The sequence below is a fragment of the Hakea prostrata genome, chromosome 4 (assembly GCF_041222555.1).
Source record: "Hakea prostrata isolate BN-2017 chromosome 4, UWA_Hpros_2, whole genome shotgun sequence".
Lineage (NCBI taxonomy): Eukaryota > Viridiplantae > Streptophyta > Magnoliopsida > Proteales > Proteaceae > Hakea > Hakea prostrata.
In genome coordinates this window covers 47,693,517-47,714,787 of record NC_142603.1, presented here as the reverse complement: position 1 = coordinate 47,714,787, position 21,271 = coordinate 47,693,517, and the positions used below count along the sequence as shown (strand labels likewise).

Sequence of the window (21,271 nt, the reverse complement as noted above, 5' to 3'; positions counted from 1 at the left end):
AATTTTCATGGACCCACAACAGAGAATCTCAATCACTTGCTGCTGCAGCAGTTGTGATTTCTGTTATTCAGGGAATGGCTCAGTAGAACATAGTTCGATCACTTCATAGACATTTCCATATGCAATCAGATCTAAAATATTTAAATAACCCTAAAAAAATTGATATTAAGGATCCATTTCTTCTTTTCTTAGTCTCAGCTTGTGTCATATTTATGTTTGGCCTTTTGGGAGATATGAGGAAGGGATCCAGGGATGCAGGCTACTATAAGACACGTAAACAGTCAAAGTATTGAAGAATTCTTGAATGGTAGTGCCGAATGCCCATTCATTTCCCTTCTTCTCTATCAATCCATCCAGCACCATCATCACCAGTCGTGTCTGTGCTCTCATCAGGTCACGAGTCCTTCTCTGGACATTTGTTTCATTTTTCTTTCTTGTTTCTGCAATACATGGTTCAAAATTTCAGCTTGGAATAGTACTGAGTTCAAATCCATCTCTACCTATGTGAGCCTATGAACCTTTATCTCAAGGTCATGGATTAGTACATCGATCTCAGCCTGGGAATAAATAGTCTTCATGATCTTCCATATCTGAGATGATGTAGACAACAGTAAATAATTCCTGGGCAAGTGGGGAGACATGGAGTTGATTGGGAATGACATTACCAACTGCTCATTGCACCCATTTCTTCTTTTCTGGGCCCAGTGTAATTGGCTTTAGTGGCAGCTGGTGAGGATACCAATGGGTCCTCTTGGATCAATCAATAGGGAGCAATATCTGGACCACATGAGATAGTTCATACCATTGAACTTCATTGGCCATGGTGGAAAAGTCGGGAAGCCCCAGAACTGGTTACTGAGTCCCTGTTAGTGGCTGATACAGTGGATAGTTCATACCATCGAACTTCATTGGCCATGGTGGAAAAGTCGGGAAGCCCCAGAACTGGTTACTGAGTCCCTGTTAGTGGCTGATACAGTGGAGCTCTCTGAATCATCCATTTTCTTAGACAGAATACTGAAGAACAGCAACTGATCACCAAAAATTACTCATCAAGAACACAAATAGTTGGTGGGGACTTTTCTGTTTCTTTAGAACCATCCTCCAAACCAATCTTCAAACCTCTGATTGGTACACGAAATCATCTTGCAAACATAAAGAACTTTGTGCAGAGGCAATCCAATAAGATTAAAAGGAACACATCATGGTGTTCAAAACTTTCAAAAACAAGACCAAAACTGAAGAAAAATGTGAAGAAAGCAACTGCAGCTCCTAGATCATATGTTTTCAGATAGATATAATCTTTCCCAAGGGCTGTGGTAAGTTTAGAAGAAAGAAACTAGAGATGAAAGAAAGGTCTTAGAAGGAAGGGAGAAAAAGAAAGAGGAGTAGGTTGCAGTCGCTAAGAGAGCAGAAAAAGAAGGAATATAAAATAGGGGCACCTCTTTTTCATGTGTCTCTTTCACTTAAAAGATTAAGTTACCACGGAAGAGTCCAATGTGCACTAAGGGAAGGAACTTGTATGGACTTGGGTATAGAAACTGTAACCAGTGCAGTACTTCTCATATCATCTTCCTTTGTGTTTGGAGTTTTTTTCTCCTGTATAATTTTGACTACCACAAGTCAAGAGCTTTTATTCTGTTTTCTTTCTTTAGATGAATTGTTATAACTTATCTTTATTCAACAGGATTTCATTTTTGGAGGCAATCTGGCGGGCCATGGTTTATCATTTTCTTCTCCTTACTGGCCATTCTCCCACAACTGATATTTTATATTGTTTGGTCTGTTGAGGGTCACGAGTGGAGTGTAATAGATTCCTGGTGGGCAAAGTTACTTGGATATGTGAGGTGAATTTTTCTGGTTATTCATCTGATTTTTGTGTCATATATATCAATTGCTTTGCATGAAACTTTGTATCTATTGATGTTGAACCCTTTTGCAGAGTCCAGTCTTCAAGATTTCCATCCGCCATTTCTTTCTTGGTTGCTCAGCTATTGACAGCTGGTTTTGCTTTATTTGACATCTTTGGGAGTAGGTTTTTACTGATTCCATTGCAAGGCTCCTCTTGGGGCCGTTTCCTATCATGCATGGAGCGTCTAGGTTAGTTGAAGAAGAAGTGTTGTATTCCACAACTTATTTGGTTGTGCCATTAAAGTTTCCTATATATGCTTATGTTTTCTAGAAATCTTTCTGTGGCAATATCAGATCTGCAATTCCTATATATGCTTATGTTTTCTAGAAATCTTTCTGTGGCAATACCAGATCTGCAAAACCAGTGACAAAGGAGAAGTACTGCCCATAGTTGAGCTATAAGCAGAATACACCAACCATGACTGTTATGGTCCTTTTGTTCAGCTTTGAAGTAAAACTCAAATATGACTCGATAAGCAACTGCCAGAAGACCCCTAGGTAATACTAAATGCAAAACAGTCAATCCCATGTATAATATCCAAGTCACTATCACTAGACTACTTAACACTCCTCATGAATTGGAGCATTAGGGACACACCTATCCCAGCTTTTGAAAAATTTTGATGAAAAATATTCTGAAATAAGACTTTGGTGAACAAATGCCCAAGCTGATCAATGGAATGGAGACCAACTACTTCATGACTATCCCAAACAAACCAAGTTCCACTTCGAAGTGCTTTCTGTGTTCATGAAAAACAGGATTGTTAGTAATATAAATAGCCACTTCGTTGTCACAGAATGTTTCCATTGAATTATTGGTAAAATTGAAGTTCCTGAACAAAGGTCCGTATGCACATCTGCTTCACAGTAGTATGAACATAGCTCTAACTCTGCTTTAGCACTAGACGAAGCAGCAGTGATCTTCCCCCCAACAAGATTTCAACCAAAGAAGGTACTAGCATACAATTTCCAGCAATTGGCCGTCTATCACCGTCAGCTCCAGCTCAATCAGCATTACTGTTGAAAGACAGAATCGATTATGGGAGTCCTGGTTAATTTGGTTAGATTTAATTAGGTTACTTTCCTTTTTTGTTATTTCTTTATTGGGAGTAGATTTGCTAGGTTCTTATTTTTATTGTAAGATTTCCACATTGGGAAGATTTGGTTTGTTCTGTATTTGGTAGTTTTTAATATCAATAAAGCTCCTGCTGTGTCCATAGAGCAAGATCTCGCCCATTCCAAAAACTGATATCTCCACCGAGTTGGCGAGATCTCAATCGAGATATGTTCGTTTTTTGGGCCAAGTCCCATCTTGGTGGGTTTTGGGGGTTTAGGTTGGGCTCAAACTTGGTAGTTAGCCTAATTTGGGTCTTTTGAGCACACGACGGCTTTGGATTTGTGAGAAAACGACTCTAAGTATGAGTTCTAAGCTGACCTTAAGTGTGAAACCGAAATGTTGTAAGATTGGGGAATGCAAGGTTATGCAACCAGTAATATAGAACCTTTTAGGCTTATAGATGAAAAATAAGTGTATCAAATACATCAAATAACTTAAATGTCATCAAAATTCCATCTATATGCGTATCACAATATAGACTCTCAAGAATAGAATAATAAGATTATACAACCATTAGAAATTTTACATAAGTCACAACTCATAAGTTTGTAAGACAAGCATAGAATGATTGATCTTTTTTTGGTGTTGTAGATGTGCTAAGAGTAGTTGCAAGTGAAAGTCTAGTTGAAAATCCGCAAAAAATCTGGTGAAAATTGAGAGTTCCGGCGAGATATGGTGAGATCTCGAGCGAGATGTGGGAATCTCACCCTTTATCTTGTCTCGCCTTCTTAAAAAAGTGAGTTATCTCGTGAGATCTGGTGAGATATCAAACCATGGCTATGTCCTTCAAACACAAGTTGGGATATCTTTGACTCATCCAACATGGTTTCAGAGCCAACTCTAATCCATCGCTGAATACTATCACCATCGTCACTTTTTCTATCTTCTCTCTCAATCATGTGCTAACCATAGGAAAAAAACAAGGGGAAAAAAATGGAAGAAGGAACAGAAGCATTGGATTTCTTCAAACCTGCAGGAGCATCGTTTGCACCCAAAAAAGCTCCTTGCAGGACCTATCAACCTTCACTTGCAACATCATCTGCCACCACCTGCAACCATCACCTTCTTCCTCTTCCCCATGGCTACTTGCAAAAACCCTTTGTAACTGGAGAAACGACCAGCTAAAACTCATTGAACCTAACCAAAACCAGAACCCAACAAAAAATCTGACCGACCAGCCCCATACATCTTGGCTCATCTTCCTTGTTTCTACTTATCCCTCTGCTTATCTTTAAAGTCTTTGCCAACATATGAACCAAGTTCAACATGAGGATCCAATTAAGGCTTACAGCCTAGCATTACTGTCTCACTCCAAGATATCAAGGACATGCTTTCTTTGTGAGTTGTGATGAACTAAAATCCTTACTCCTCGAAACCATTTCAATACCAGGGAAGTGACAAAGAATACCCTAATGTTAATCTGAAAGTATTGGTGTAAATAATTCTTAACCTAATGTAATGTATCCTGTTACAATTATATCATTAGCATTGAGAACCAGAGTAACAAATCCAGAGTCGTGTTTTAACGAACAAAAATGGAGTGAATTGTGTAACATTGAGAAAACCTTTGAAGTAACAACATTGCTGAACTTATGCAGCATCAGCACTGCTAAACTTATCAAACCCTGCATGTCCACTTTAGATTTAACAATTACGTGCTCTTGAATGAGGTGATCAAATAAGGGCCAGACCACCAAGATGATCAAAACAGAAACAGGCTAAATTTGAACAGGGCTGTTGGGGCTGTTTAGGGTTTTCTAGGGCTCCTATGGATGTGGGACTTCATGGGTGGACTTGATAAAGTAGGATCTTGAACTGATATTAGCTTAGGCTGGTTGGTTACTTTCAAGAGTTGGACGGTAGATTTACCTAGACTAGGACTCTGAGTTTAAACGGGCAAAAGGGGATTCAAGACCTGCACTTTAGATAAGTGTAGCCCTAGTGGAGCAGGGGATTCCCACCAAAAGAGTTGCAGACTGAATAGGGAATCCCCATGAATTCTGCAGTTGCTGGTTAGGGTTTATAGTCCTTTAATGGAAGTTTTATTGCCTGTAGTGATTTTGAATCCCAACTGAACTGAAGCAGTCTCCGTGGGTATGTGTTTTAAAGTTTAGCATCCTCTTCTGCCTAGGAAAACAGTTATCTAACAAAAATGGAAATTTGGCCAAGAAAGGTTATAGGTTTAATGTTTAATGGTGCCTCCCAAATGGTCAAATCTTAAAAAGAAAAAATCAAAAATAAAGAGAGAGGCCCAGCCCCGGGGTGGGGGTGGGGGTGTTGGTGAAGATGGAAAGGTCTAAAACCAAAAATAGCTTCCAGCCTAGGTAAACCTGCAAGGTTTCCTGCATTGTCAGCTATGTAAGATATGCCCAACAGTATATTTCCAAGACCTTGCGACAATGGATTCCACTTCCGCTTTAATCAAATTCCCACAAGCATGGTTCAAGATCTCACTCTTGAGTGAGATCTCTCCCCTTCCGAAAACCGAGATCTTGGCCGAGTTGGCAAGATCTTGGTTGAGATATGGTCTTTTTTGGGCTAACTCGATGGCTCGTCTCTGTGGGTTTTAGGGTCTAGGTTGGGCTCAAACTTGGTGGTTAGATTAATTTAGGCCTTTTGAACACACTAGTGGCCTTTGATTTGTTAGAAAACAACTCTAAGTATGAGTTCTAAGTCGATCCTAAGTGTGAAACCAAATGTTGCAGGATTGGGGATTCCAAGGTTATACAACATGTAATGTAGAACCTTTAACGCTTATAAATGAAAAATAAGTGTATCAAATACATCAAATAACTTAAATGTCATCAAAATTTAATAATAAAATTATAAAACTATTAGAAGTTCTATATAAGTCATAACTTATAAGTCCATAAGACAAGCATAGAATGATTGATCTTCCTTTGTTGTTGTAGATGTGTTAAAAGTAGTCGCAAGTGAAAATCCAGCTGAAATCCGCAAAAAATGGGCAAAAATTGAGAGTTCTAGCGAGATATGGTGAGATTTGGGAAGATATTTGGTGAGATAGGTCGAGACTCGAGCGAGATGTGGGAATCTTGCCCTTTATCTCATCTCACCTCCTTAAAAAAGAAAGTGAATCTCAAACCATGCCCATAGGGACATTTTCAAAGCTTTAATAAATGTCCAAATTTTATGTGATTCTTTAACCTGCTTTCTGAAGCTTTTCATAATGGCTGTAGCAGCCCACAATTATGAACAAATCAGTGTAGTGTCCTAAACTGACTCTACCTAACCTACCAATTCCTAGGTGACTTAGGGAACCAACCCCTTACACTCCTGACTGACTAACAACTCTTATTGAATAACACACTAGCCTCCTATGGGTGGACTTGGTGAAGGCTGTGAAAAATCTTTAGTTGCATCCTAAATAAGGTAAAAGACTAAGAAACCCTTGACATAAGTTGATTAAATGTAAAATTAACTAACCCTAATTAGACCAATAGGCTGGACTAGCTAACTGAAATTTATGTACTTGGAAAAAGAAAAGAAAAGAAGGTAATATAGGCCTAATGCTAGAGAGTAGGCTGCTAGGCAGCAACCTCATGAGCCTCCCTGGGCTTCCTTGCTGATGTGGGTTTCTGGACCTAATAAAACCGCTAAAGTGGCACATCTTTGATGGTACTCCATATAAACTTCTTATAGAACACCATACAAAGAGGCATTCTTGACATTTAATTGGTAAGTGGCCCTATCAGTCAAAGGTATCTGGACCAGCACAGAATTGAACCATGTTAAGTAAAATTTTTCAAAATAGTGAATACTTTAGTTTGGAGTTTGGTCCTCAGCAACCAAGTGAACTTTCAACCACCTCACTGAACTATTGGGTTAAACTTAGTAGCATATGCCCACTGACACTGGACAAGAGCATTGCTGGTTAGGTAGGTCATCCAAATGCCAAGTCCTGTAGGGAAACCGGGGGGGGGGTCAGGAGTAGGGGTGTAAACGGACGGATTTCTATGATGGGAAGGTAAAGTTGAGTTATTAAATGGTACATTTTTAATGAATTTTTTTATCATAAGGTATAAAACTCTGAAATTTACAATGACTTTTTGTTGGTCCTTTTCTTGCACAGTAGCATTGTGGAAATGTCAGAAATTTCAGTGGTTCTGAAGTCATGGATATAAAATGCCATACAAAATAGGAACAAACTGATTTGACCGATGCAATATATATATTGTTTGTATAGTCTTTCCAAAAAGACAGATAACAAGTAAAAATATACCTCTTTACATGTTCTAGTTGAAATTTTGACCAGAGCTCGCTGATTTCGGTGGTTTCTTGGTGAAGAATGTAGAAGTGCTAGAAGCTTAAATTTATTTGTTACATCATCCCTTTCAAACTACTAGAATAAACCACTGGGAGTTGCCACATCACTCTAAAGAGATCAGTTGCTGCTTCATGTGGAAGATTTGGGCACCTCCAACTATTTCTGCGAAACAATGCAATGAATGCATGTCTGCTCCAGTGGACCATGAGGGACTCAGTCCAGCACATCAAAGTTCATATTAGTAGACAGTCACAGTATTGTGTTGGTGGAATATGGAATACTTGGGTGTCTATTTCTTGTTCACAATACTGTTATGGGGATGCGTTTTTCACAAGAAGAAGCTTCTACTGTTTCTTAAATTATATATTAAAACTATGCTCTTTCATCAACTGTTGCCTAAATTATTTTTTCTTAACTTGCCAATTATGATGTATAGTTCAGACAATTTGTATAATGGACAGTACTACATATTATACAACATTGTTCAACATTGCTGCTAATCAAGGGTCTAAACTCAAAACATTACCTTGTGTAAGGTTTTTCACAATTTAAAAGTTTACTTATGTTTATTTACCTAAGGCAAGTCTTCCCTCTAGGTTCTTAGCCTACTATTGCCATTTGCCAACCAAAATGAAAAACTGAATCAAACAGAACAAAAATTCAAGGTATCAGTCTCCCTCACTGTACCATGTGGCGTGGTTTCAAAACTTGTGAAAACTCACCGATATACTGAATTTCTTAGGTGTTCAATGTGGGTTCAAGCACAAGATTCACCAAAACTTCAGTGTTTCAAGCAGACTGAAACAGCTGAACAAAAGAAGATTTTAACATTGTGTGGTAGATAACTAAAGGTTACTACTGCTTGTTCAATGGGTTTGATGGACTACTTCCATATATATCTTGGCCTCTTGGCTTTGATGCAAATTGCATTGAAGCTTTTTGTGCTACTGTATGTCGAAGTTTTGCTTTGTTGGTATTGTGACTTTTATCTCATTAATGATGCAGTCATGTTTATGGTAAGTAACTTCATATTATTATTGTAATGACACAGCCATGTTTTGAACTGCTTTTGGATTACTTTCTTGTTTTACAATATGAAAGGTACCCATCTTCGAGTCGCTTGCTGCTTGCTGTTACCTGCTATTCAGCTGGTTGTGGGGATCAGCCATCCTTCTTGGGCTTCTCTACCATATTTTGTTTGCAGCTGTGTTGGGCTTGTCGATTGGTCTCTAACAAGCAATTTCCTGGGCCTTTTCAGGTAACTGTTTTGTAGTTGATTATTTCTTTCATATTTCAAATTTTATGTAGCCAGTCTCTTTTCTGTCTTACTTTTTTGTCTTTGGTTTTCAAGATGGTGGAGGCCTCTCCTACTGTATGCTGGCTTCAACATTGTACTGCTTTATGTGTATCAGCTCCCCATTGTGTTTCCAAAGATGCTTCAAATGGTAGCAGACTTCATTGGGTTCTATAAAATATCTTCAAACTCGCAGTGGACAGAAATCTCTTTCGGCCTTTCTCTTCTGATTTTCTACTACATGGTACATGATAATACCTACTTATATGTTTGTTAATCTACCAGCTATTCATAGTCCAAAATTTCTTCTGAGCATCGGGAGGTTGATGCCATTGTCACGGCATCTAGGGGAACCTAGGTATTGGAGGGGGCTTCAACAAAAGGCAACACCATGCCACCCTCAGAAAACCCGTACTCAAAATAGAAACAATAAAAGATATAATATTTTGAGTGTGGTTTTGTCGGTAAAGAGATTTCAAACAGATTCAGTTAGAGTTTTCAGAACGTGACCAAGGCACCAAGGCTCTGATGTGAAACGGATCCAGGGTTTCCCAAATAAGGCCCAGGGAGGTAAACTGTACCCTGTGGCCCTGCTCGCAACTCAGGGAAATTCGGCTAGCACAGGGGCCATTTTGGTTATTTTGGGTGCCCTTGATCCAACCCAACTTGACCTAAGTAGAACCAGAATTTTATAGGACTTTAGTCCTACTCTTATTTTGATATTTGACTGAGTCTTTGATTAGTTATGAAAGAGTCCTTAGTCAAGTTTGGAGTCCTCCTTAGAGAGGATTCCTTTAGTTGTTGTCCAATTTCTACCGAGAGACTAGTCCTACTCTTGCTTGTAATTTGAATCATCCTAGGATGAGTTAAGTAAGAGTCCTTAAAGGAGTAGGAGTTCCAAGTATAGTTGAAGTTGCAGTGCTATCCCACAAGGGACTTCTTCTTAATTAGAAGCCTTTATATGTTTACACTTTTATTTAGCTAAGAATCCTTGTTTGTTTACTTTCCAATTTGGGTCCTAGTACAAGTCCTAGTTTGATTTACTTTCTAATGTTGAGTCCTAAAATGAATCTCTCCTGTAAGGCTATAGATACAGCCCACTGCTTGTAAAGAAGGCAGTAGATGATTGATTAATAAAATTGAGCTTGTAGGAGAATTGAGTTTCCAAGTAGGAAACCTGCGGCTGTTGCGTCTGTTTGATTTGTTGCAATTATTTGAGTTCCCTTTCTTCTTCAAGTACACATGACCCCTCCCCTGCCCCAACCTTTCCTCTACTTCCTTCTCCCTCGCAGTCTTCATTCTTGCCCTTCCCTCTTGCCTGCGACACCCCCCCCCCCAATCCCAAAATCTATTTCCCTTCAACCCAGCCCCCCTCCCATCGCAATCTTCATTCCCCTTCCTGAATCCCTGTGACAGCATCACCCCAGTACCCCACCTCCCCTTTCCCTACTCCCAATTCCCCTCCCATTCCCCAACCCTAGTTCTTCATTCCCAGCCCCTTTTCTTCCTTTCCCCCTTCACTCTTCTCTCTTGTTGCAACATTGTTTCCCAATTTTCTAAACCCTAGATTTCCCCTACCTTCTTGGCTTCTTCCCAAATCAAAATCCTACATCTCAAAAACCCCTCACCCAATTTCCAGACCCTGTAGGATTCCAACAGTCCACCCACCCCTCACGGCTTCACCTTCGATCCTAAATACAGTCCCTTCCTTTTCACCCAAAACCATAGACAATCCTGTACTTCATCTTCTTCACCAAGACCTAGAAACCCCAACCCTCTTTCATTCATATCATTCAAACCCTTCATCCAAAATCTATTCCCCTTTAGAATCATCACCCCCTACCCCTCCTTTACCTTCGACCTTAACCCCAACGCTTGTCACCCCTTGGAACCCTAATTTCTATCAAACCCTAATCTCCCTAAGCCCTAGACTTGTAGTTTCAGTTCTGAATTTAAATTACAGCAAGGTCCAGGATTGAGATTCAATCAACTGTAGCTCCAAGCCATAACTGAAACTAGTTTATTCCAAAACCCTAGAACCATCCTATTCAGCCCTAATCCCTTAACTGTAGGGTTTTATCTCCTTAACTTCACTGCTGTTTCACTTGGATTGATCCTGAAGACAAACCCTGGATCTAATTGTAACTTTTTGGACCAATTACAACTGGAACCTCTGACACCATGGCCCTACTTTCTCACCCCTATGATGCTTCACGTATCCCAAACTTCCATCTCTGAGGCATCCTCTTTTTTATTTTTTTTATTTTTATTTTAAATAAGGTCCGAGAGACCTCACAGTTATTTAGTTCTTATTTAAAAAAGGAAAAATAAAAAATTAGGACAGAGTTTTTTGTCCAATAGAAAGATGACACCACCCCCCCCAAAAAAAAAAAAAAAAAAAAGGAAAGAAAAAAAATTCCAAAAGCAGAAAGCTTTCCAGCAGAATCAGATCTCGGCCCAAATTTACAATCCCCGAAATAGTGATTCCACTATTGCTATGGCAAATCTCAACAACAACATTACACAATAAGGCTACTACTTAAAAGACTAGTTCCTAAAGTACCTCTACATTACAAGAATTCTTAACCAAGGTAGTCAAAGTGATAAAATGACCAAGGTGATGGAGGGCTTCCAAGACGACAAAGCACCAATAGTCGTCGTGGTCAAAGCATTCTAATATTAATTTTTTGATTTTTGGTCCAAATATTAAGAATTATATAAATTTTGTAGCATTTAAGTATGAAACATTTTGCAAACTTAATGAAAAGTTCTCGTGAAACCCTTATATAATACCTTGGAAAATTAATACAAAGTTGCAAGAATTAACAAGATAACACTAGTTTCTAGGGTGCCAGTCACCCCCAACACCTCACGGTGTTCCCTCAAACTACGGCTGCCCACAAGACTCTCCAAACATTCCCCCCTTCTCCCCTCTCTTTCCCCTTTATTTATTACCTCATCTAACCCTAACTCACCCTCATTCTCTCTCTCTCCTCCACATCGCCTCATCCTAGGGTCCTAACAACTACTGGCCCCTCGAAAATCAGCTTGTCCTCAAGGTGATGGAAAATTTGAGGTTGAAGGATGCTTCCTCACAATCGTTAACTTTGATCAGTGCAGCCAGACCACCAGGTGGAAGCCTTGGAGCACCAGTTACAACCCAGCAGGATGCATAGTGCTGCTCAGGTGTAAATTCTCCCATAATCTCCAGCAAATTAATATTGGCTGGGCTCTTAGACGTGTATCCATGATCAAATTTTAAGTGTTCAACTAGAGACTCAACCTCCCACAAATCTCTCCGGCCACAGAGCAAGTAGTCTAGCTCACTAGGAGAAAATATTTGCAAAAATGAGATGTCGAACACCTGGTTGAATCCAGCCCTAATTGCTTCCGTTTGCCTTATAATTCCTGTCTTGCCAGTCGCACCAACAACCAAGGAAATATATTCCTCCAAGTTATTAATATTCACCATTTCAGTTTCCGCTCCAGGATTTAAAACATAATCAGGATAGGCAGGGAAGAGTGAAATCCAGCAGAGGTCTTCAATAGGAGCACCGTGGAAGAGTAACTTAGCAACTACACTTTGATTATTACCACCCATGTCCTCCAGATGCCGCTTTCGGGAAGCAAGGACTAGTAATTCTTGCAGGATTTTTCCAAATTCAGCGTCAAACGAAAGAGTGTCATGCAAATCAAGCTCCGTGATCCTCAGAACAGATGCCTGCATAGCGGTGGTGCTTGTTTCGTTGAGCACAATGGCCATAACCCCTTGTTCCTTTGTGAAGGGAATCAACCTAGTGAGAAGCAGTGGTTCTTTTCGTTTTCTCTCTTTCCTCCTCACGAGCAGCCTCCTTGGTAATACCGCCCCAAACTTGCAATCAGTCCTCTGTGCCAAGCACTTGGTCGGGAAATTTTCGTCGCCGGCAACGGAACCAGCACTTTGCTCAACCAACGCTGCTTCAATCTCGCCTCTACCACCACCGTCTCGACTGTGGGAGGTTGAAGAAGATGGTTTGTTCTGTTGGCTTGGTTGAACTGCTGGTTTGGTGAATCCATGGTTTGAATTGGTCTCCTGGGTGGGTTTTGGTCCATCTGAAATAATTGGGCTGAATTTAATGCTGAGAAAGCTTGGGTTCTGGGTAAACAGAATGGGCTAGGCCCATGAGAGATGGTTAAAAGGGGTAGGGTCCAAATACTTAAAACCATGGGTTAAGATAAATGGGCTGGGTAATGGTTTGATGGAAGGGGTTGGGTTTTGGGTCATGAAACTGTAATGGGCCCAAATTAATTTTTTTGAATGGGCTAGGTCTAAACACTTAAAATCATGGGTTAAGAAACATGGGTTGGATATTGGGTTAGTGAAATAAAATGGGCTGGGGACTAATGAAATGGGTTGGGCCCAAGGGGGTTTCTTGGGAAATCTGACGGCCCAATCTTTGAAGTTGGTTATCTTTGGGCCTAAGCTTGATACTTTGAATACCTGGGTTGGGCCGAATTGATAAGAATTTTGGCTCTTAATATGTGAACCAAACCCATGAACCGATTTGAATTGAGCCGAACCAACCCCAAAAACCCTAAAACCCAATCGTTTTCTTCCCCATTTTCTGCAAACAAACCCCGTAGCCGCTTGAAGTCTTCCACCGTGTGCTCTTGTCTTCCCTCGATTCCTCTTCTCGTCGCCGACCTTTGATCTAGCGGGAAGATTTATCGCTGTTGCTATTTTAATCCGGTAGGTGTTGATACTTGAAACTCTCCTTCTCTGCTTCTCTCTTCTCCATGCTCGGCGAGACTCATCGCCACCTGCTGCAACTTTCACTGCTCCATCAATCGACTTTACAGGGTGGTTTTGCGAATCTTTTCCATCGAAAATTGACGCAGATTCAACATGGGGAATCTTTGCATTCTTCCCATCACTGAAATCAGTAACTAGCGTTGTCTTGAAGTTCGCCCAGGTAAACTCCGGCCAAGACCTCTCGTTCACCCAATCCAATGCGTCTCCCTCCAAGTGTTGGAGAGCTATGCCTAACCGTTGGTCATCCTCGATGCTGCGTTCCCAGCAAAACAATAGAATCTCAAGAAGCCAACTCTGCACATCTTCTATGCCTGAAAACAACGGCAATACCATCCTTCTCTAGGATTGAACTGCTCTAATGCTAGTTGGTGAAACCCTTATAATACCTTGGAAAATTAATACAAAGTTGCAAGAATTAACAAGATAACATTGGTTTCTATGGTGCCAGTCACCCCCAACACATCACGGTGTTCCCTCAGCCTACAGCTGCCCACAAGACTCTCCAAACATTCCCCCCTTCTCTCCTCTCTTTCCCCTCTATTTATTACCTCAACTAACCCTAACTCACCCTCATTCTCTCTCTCTCCTCCACATTGCCTCATCCTAGGGTCCTAACAAGTTCATTTATGTAATCAGTATATAAGATTGAAAAATGAACATAGTCATTAACTTCTAACATAACCACATCAAAGTTACAACCCAAACTTCAAAGTTTAACAACCAAAATCTCAAGACAACTAAACAAACCTATTGGGCCTCTTCCCCTACATATCAAAAATTTCAATTTCCTAATATTCAAATAGTTAAATGCATGTCATAACATCAAAAATCAAAAGTCATCATCAAATGATATTGGTGGCAATCTTGCTTCCTCTTGCTGTCGTCTTCGAGTAGTAGATTTTGTAACTACATTAACTTCAAAGTGCTTATTCACATCATCATTGATCATACAAATCTTCAACATCTATCTCCATATTGCCTTCTCCATCTGATGAATCCCTAGCATTTGCATCAATATCAGCTGCCCCACTAGGGCCACTACTATTCTCACTGCCTCTACTATGATATGTCATCATTCTACGTGGTCGGTTGCCTTGAACACTTGTGGATGCCCCCATTGCCTTATCAACATCACTTCACCTAAGTTCATCATTGGGATGCACCAGACCATTGCTACCTGGATCAACCATCCATTTACTACAATCCAATTCATCAAGCACGAGCGGATCATAATTTCTGTTCTCAAGCTACCAATGTCTAAAGCTCTCATCAAGCCGTTGATTGTATTGAATATAGACCAGGTCATTCAAGTGCTTGTGTTCCAACCTATTCCTCGTCTTGGTGTGAATCTGAATTTGGAAGCATTAACATAGTAAGTAGTAAGTTATTTCTAATATTTAGTATTAAGGATTAAAAATTAAAGGAAGTACTTAATACTAACTACTTACAAATTCAAACATGCTCCAATTGTGCTCACAAGCAGAAGATGAACAACATAAACCTAGGATGTGTATTGCAACCTTCTTAACCTTAAGAGAGGAACCAACATGTGATTTCCACCAAGAAACTAAGAAGAAATAAATAAAATTTAGAAAAAAAATCAATAATGAGACAAAGTTAAAAAAAAAAATGAAAAAAGGAAAGAAGAAGAAGAAGAAGATTGTCCTTAATGAAAATTAAGTAATGTAATTAATAGGTTGTTATTTACTTTGACTCAAGATTGTCCTTGCCTAGTTACCATAGGCATGGAAAAGAAAAGACAACTTTCTTTAAGCTTCAGCCTGGGTACAGATCTTGTCTTGTGTGGCTACATCAGGGACTAGCTTTAGAATGAGTTCAATTGAAAGCCGTCTGTGCCTCTGAAAAACAACATTATTCTCATCAATGGTTTCACTAAACTGGAAAAAACTTCCAGAGTTAAGATACTGCAGCAGTATATAAAGGACGGTCCATTTGAGTATCCCAATGCTTATCCACAATGTTTATGACTTTTTTCCATAATCTTTCTTTGCCCCCAAAGTTATCCTTTATAGCTTGTTTTGCTTTTCTCATAGTAACATAAACTTCAGGCAAACCAGGTTTCTCATCACCATCCACAATTCTTAAGACAGTAAGAAGAGGCTTTGTAGCTCAGAAAAAATCTTGCATTTCTTTCCAAAATACAGTAGCAAATATGGTTTCTTCTACTCTCTTCCCTGCCTCGGTGTTTGCCAAAGGGGACTTCTTCCAATCTTTAGAATTGAATAGAGCTCTTAAGGCATCCTTATGCTGAAGCAAACTCCCAACTGTCAAAATTGATGTTGCAAATCTTGTTACACCAGCCCTTACAAGATTATGGCTATTTGTTTTGGATCTCATTACTTCAAGAAGGTGAGTGTGCCTATAGATGAACTTAGGCACATTATTTGCCTTAGCGATGTTACCTATATCATCCAACATAAGATCAAGGCAATGGGCTGCACAAGGAATCTAGTAAAGCACTAGAGCTTCTTCCTCTTCTCCATCAATAATTTCCCAGCAGCTTTGTAATTGGCAGCATTGTCAGTGACCAACTGTATGACATAATCCTCCCCAATTTCCTGCACCTTGCTATCCAATAGTTGAAATAACATATTTGCATCTTGAACATTTTTAGATGCATTAATGGAGCCCAAAATGAAAGTCCCCTTAAGAGAATTAACAACGAAGTTGAATAAGTGTCTACCTCTCTAATTCGTCCAAACACCAGACATGAGAGTACATCCATAACGCCTCCAATAATCTTCATGTCTTCTCTTCATCACACTGATTCTCTTAGTCCCCAATTGTAGCAATGGAACCCTTAGTTCATGATAATAAGGGGGTATATAACCTGGTATACTGAGCAACAACTTCAAGCATAACCTCACAATCAACTGATTTAGCTGCATTGTATGGGATTCTAGAGGAATAAAACCTATCTACAATTGCATTATTCACTTTTTTCTTCTCTGGCCAAGGTTGAGTCAGGCTCTCTATTGTAGTCTGATGTTACCCTTTCTACGCCTATCAGCAACTACTTCTTTAGGTGTTCTTCTCATATGGGCATCCATGGGACCCCTTATTTTGGTAGGACAACTTTTCTCTTCTTAGAAGCTGTACCAGAACTTGACAAAGGAAGTCTAATTGAAGGTTGTGACCTACCAGATGTACCACCAGATCAATCTCTTCACTTTGGTCTCCACCATTTGCCTCTTCTCCTTCATTAGAATGCGTATCTTCTTCCTCTATTTCCTGATCCAGTAATGCAGAGACCTTCTTTTACTTGCCCAGAAGAGCTTTTAACATCTCTTTAGAGATCTCTGAAGTCGCCTTAGGACACTTGGCTATATCACCAAATCCACCAGCCAAATGTTGTTTCAATCTTTTTATCCCACTGGTGGTATTTCTTTGGCGTAGGTTCCACCTGACCACGTTGTTGTTTGTGAGGTCTGGCCAGTAACCATATTTCCACCCAGCGTCCTCTGACTTCGCCTTCCTCTTGGGATCTTTAATGGGATCATATGAAGCAGCGGTACTGTATCATCCCCTCCCTTAGGCTCACTAGGTGTATGTCCAGTATTCTTTTTCATTGATGAATCTAAATAGGGAAACTAATTAATAACAAAGTTTGAAAAAATAAAGTAAATACTAATAGTCTAATACGATAGGATACAAAGAACAACTAAGCAAACCAACTAACCAACTAACCAACATCGAAGAATTGATACAAATCAAAATTTTAAGGAAAGTAGATCCATGTTTGTCTGTCTTTGGAACACAATGCAGAAATTACATTTGAAAGCTTCATGAACTAGGAAATTAAGCAGTATAAGATAACATCTGAAATTTTGAAGCATAGCTCAATAGCTAATCATGTATGATGAGAACCAATTACCAAGGTACAACCACAGACAAGTTTTTGGATTCCCAATTGTGTTTGGACTACTAGAAAAGGTTTTGTTGTAGATATGACAGAGGTATAGCTGGCTAGCACCTCAAATGGGTCTGAAATTCATTAACTCAACCAAGTACTCAGAAGTATACTCCAAAGCAACCAAAAAACAAGAATTCTCTAGCCTGGTTTGTTCTAGTGTTCTGTTTCAATTATAAAAGGACTGTTTGGTTCTTCTAAAGGAATCAAATTTAAAAAAATTTACAGCTGTTGTATCAAGGTAGAACATATAAGAAGTATTGAGAACCAGTGTTTAAACAAACAGGGCAGACGACAGAACAAATGTTGCAGAAAATAAAGGCCCCCAAGACCCAATATGGTAAGGATATCTGAAATTCTGTGGCATAGTAAGAGTAATGAAATAACTTGAATGAGAACAACCGATCACTAAGAAAATAAAATAAAAGAGGAGAAGAAGAAAACAGAAGGAAAAAATAAATCTACTTAGCACTAAGAAGAAGAGAAAGAAAAAAAAGGGACGTCATTGCCTGAGAAGAGGACAGTGCCGGAGGGCCGCCGGAGATATTGAAGATGGTGCTGCAACTCCCTAAAGGCAACAGTAAGTCAGTCACCGACTCACTGTAAGGTGTCAAACTGAAAAAAGAAGAAGAAAAGGTCTCACCTTCTTGTTTCTATTGCAGAATAAGGAGAAATATTTTGCTGGAAATAGCCAAAGAACTCACTGCTTGTAAGCCTGCAAGTCCTGCAACCAGAAAATCAGTAAAGATGAATGTGGTGAAGGAAAAAGGGGAAAAAAAGGAGAAAACATGTTGCTGGAGGAAAGTGGCGGTGATTTTCACTGTTATACTTGCCACCGGTGACTGGAGGGAGAGAGATGATCAGAAAACTCCACTGTAGCGTGAGGAAGAAGACCGTTGCGATTTGCGAGAGAGTCAGAGAGTGAGATGTTAGGGTTCTGTGTCGTCCCTTCAAGAATTCGTGAGGAGAGTATTTTAAGTTTCCGGGGTTTTCATTTTTTTCACCCAATTTTATTTTGATTTGACTCGATGTATATTGTCCGATAATCAATGTGTTAGACTAACCAATGGAACACTTTAGATTGGAATCTTATGCAATTATAGTGATGCCTTGGGCGACAAAGTGACTCTTTATTGATTTCAAAGAAAGTGACAGTTGCTTTGCCATTGCTGAGATTGCCAGGATGCTTAGGCATTGCTTAACGCCTTGGCAACTATGCTCTTAACAGTCTTCAATGTCAAGCTAGAGAATAAGTTTATGCATTCTCAACTTGCACATAGTAAATTTACAATTTCTGTTTAATTGATTCAGTGAGATTTCCCTTCTTACTTCCTCTAAAGGAGAGATTGGTAGTCTAGGACTACAGTTTGACATGCAAGATTCAAAATCTCCATTTTGATCCTGGCTGAACTGAGATTTCCCACATTTTGAGCAAAACATTGTCTTTTTTGGCCGAAACCTGCAACATCATGGGCTGGTTGAACCTTTTTATTTATTGTTCGAAAACTGGTTGAAACTACTGAAATATGTAAAATAGGGTCAGAACCTGGTATGGTCCAATACCAACCTCAGGTTTCATGATAGGAAGTGTTGAAACCTAGATTAGTTCCATGTTAGCATGTTACTTTGTGTTTAAATACAGATGAGAACTATAGTCCCAGTGCTCTCACAACAATGTACTTGCATATACTGATATCCATGAGGCAGTTTAGCTTCTATTCAAATAGTAATTGAAAAGTAGGAAGTGGATTAATTTAGACTATGCTTATTTACAAGTTCTGAGATGTGATTCTGACTAGTTTTCATTAGGCAGTTCTTGTTCTGTATAGCTTGTGGTTTACTTTGCTGGTACGATTGCTATCATCATAATAATAATTATTATATATATATATATATATATATTTTTTACTTTTTAATTTTAAAATTTCAAAACAGCTATCCTTTGTGAGATGCGATTTAGAGGAGATGGACATTATTATGTCCATGAGAGAAAGCAACTTGACAGAGCACCTTCTTCCTTCAAGACATTCATTTTTCATTCGTGAATCGAGGTAATCTTCTCACCTATACTCTGGTTCCTCTCATTTTCTACTGTGAGGATGTGGTTTTACTTCAAATAATGTATTTAGAGAACAGTGTTGCCTGATGGATATTAGTTACAAAACCAAAACTTTGTCTACTTCATATTTGGAATCCACAAGCAATGGAGTCTAATAGATGTAGTTGCCATTAGGGTTGGAACCTGCTTTTCCTTTCATACTATTTTAACTGGAATCCCTGAATAGTGTGATTGCAATTTATTAAAGAATAAAGACGCGCAAATATCTGCGGCTTCAAGTTTGACAGATGGAAATCACAGTGCAATTTCTCTCCAGGGATTGTTTTTTTGGGTCCTTGTTGGGGGGGGGGGGGTGGCTGTTTCTTATAAAAAGCCTGGGTGTTGGTTGCCTTCAGTCTCAAATGCGGTGAATTCTGGATAAGTTCTTTCAAAAGATTTGATCATGTACGTTGCAGAATAGGGGAGGAAGAAGATGAGAAGGGATAAAACCGGCCACTATTGAGCTGAGGCTTCACAGTTTCATTGTGAAGGCCTCAAGTCTGAATACTCTTATTTATAATGATGAAATTAATTTGAATACAACTAGGAGACAGATTCTACTAACTTAATACTAACCTATTTGATCTAGAAGAGGTCCAACAAAACCATTGAGAGTTAGCGCTAGGCGCTAACTTCAATGGTCCTCTTTGGACCAAAATGCCCCTCTAATGCTCCCCCTCATGATGGAGCATATAAATTTTCCATGCCCAACTTGTTACAAATATAATCGACCCCAGTACTTCCTGGAGCTTTAGTAAACAAATTTGCGAGTTGTTCTCTTGTGCGGACATGATTGGGAGATATGACATTTTGTTGCAATAAACTTTAATACTCTTGGTGCGTTCATCAAAGACCCGATTGAAAGCTATGTGACCAGCACAGCTTGGTTGTCACACCTCACGCCACAGTCTCATGGATGATTCATCAACAAACCAAGTTCTTTCAGTAGCTGTCTTATCCATATGAACTCACATGTGGCATGTGCCATGGGACAATATTCTGATTCTGCACTTGACCTTGCCACTTCTGTTTGTTTCTTACTTTTCCAAGATACAGGATTCCCACCAACAAATGTATAATACCGTGTAATTGATCTTCTAGGTGAACCAGCCCAGCTAGAATCCTTCAATTTGCTTATGTGCATGATCTTTATACAAAAGTCCATGTCCAAGAGCCTCTTTAAGGTATCTCAATATTCTATGACAGCATGTCAGTGAGACATTCGAGGAGTGGACAGGATTCAATTCAACACAGTAACTGAATAGGATCACAGGTCAACGAATCCAATTTTCGTACAAGTCTCCTACTTCTTTGGATCGTTAAGAATGGTCCTGTCTTCCAGCATAAGCTGGGGGGGGGGAGAGGTTTGGTTTTGACCCTGGCATACTGTTTTAGACATTAGATAATTACATGTTCTCTTTGGGATAAAATGACGCCCTTCTTGGATTGAGCCTCTTCCACACCTAGGAAATACTTAAGCTTTCCCAAATCTTTAGTTTGAAAAGTCTGCTGTAAATAAGTCTTCAATTTGTCAATTCCCCATTGGTCTTCTCCAAAATGATGATATCATCCACATCACCCATATTCTACCAATGGGACTAAGAAATCAGATAATGTTTATGAATAAAATTGAGAATTGAAGGAGTTAAGAGCTTGGGTTGTGGGTTCCCTTGGAAGGAACTTGTGGCTGCTACTTGTGAAGAATTTCTGCAGAATTTGAAGGCACCAATTGGCTGTTTGCATCCTGCAAGTAAATCAGACAATCCCATCCTCAAACCGAGCCCTTCCCTCTTCTTCCTCTCATTCACACCCTTCCCCCTTTCCCCCAAACCCTAGTTTCTGCAGT

The 21,271-nt window shown here is 39.5% G+C and overlaps 1 protein-coding gene across 3 annotated transcripts in view; it reads left to right on the top strand.

Moving 5' to 3' along the window:
• LOC149019218 (piezo-type mechanosensitive ion channel homolog) overlaps positions 1-21,271 on the top strand; it is a 113,373-nt gene that overhangs the window by 11,690 nt on the left and 80,412 nt on the right. For 2 of the 3 annotated variants that reach the window (XM_089153253.1, XM_089153252.1), the window contains exons 3-7: positions 1,685-1,844; positions 1,940-2,097; positions 8,412-8,568; positions 8,662-8,848; positions 19,263-19,378. In XM_089153253.1, coding sequence (XP_089009379.1) covers positions 1,685-1,844; positions 1,940-2,097; positions 8,412-8,568; positions 8,662-8,848; positions 19,263-19,378 — 778 coding nt within the window. Of the gene's footprint in view, positions 1-1,684; positions 1,845-1,939; positions 2,098-8,411; positions 8,569-8,661; positions 8,849-19,262; positions 19,379-21,271 lie in introns of those variants that run through there. The other variant, XM_089153254.1, reaches the window with a different exon arrangement.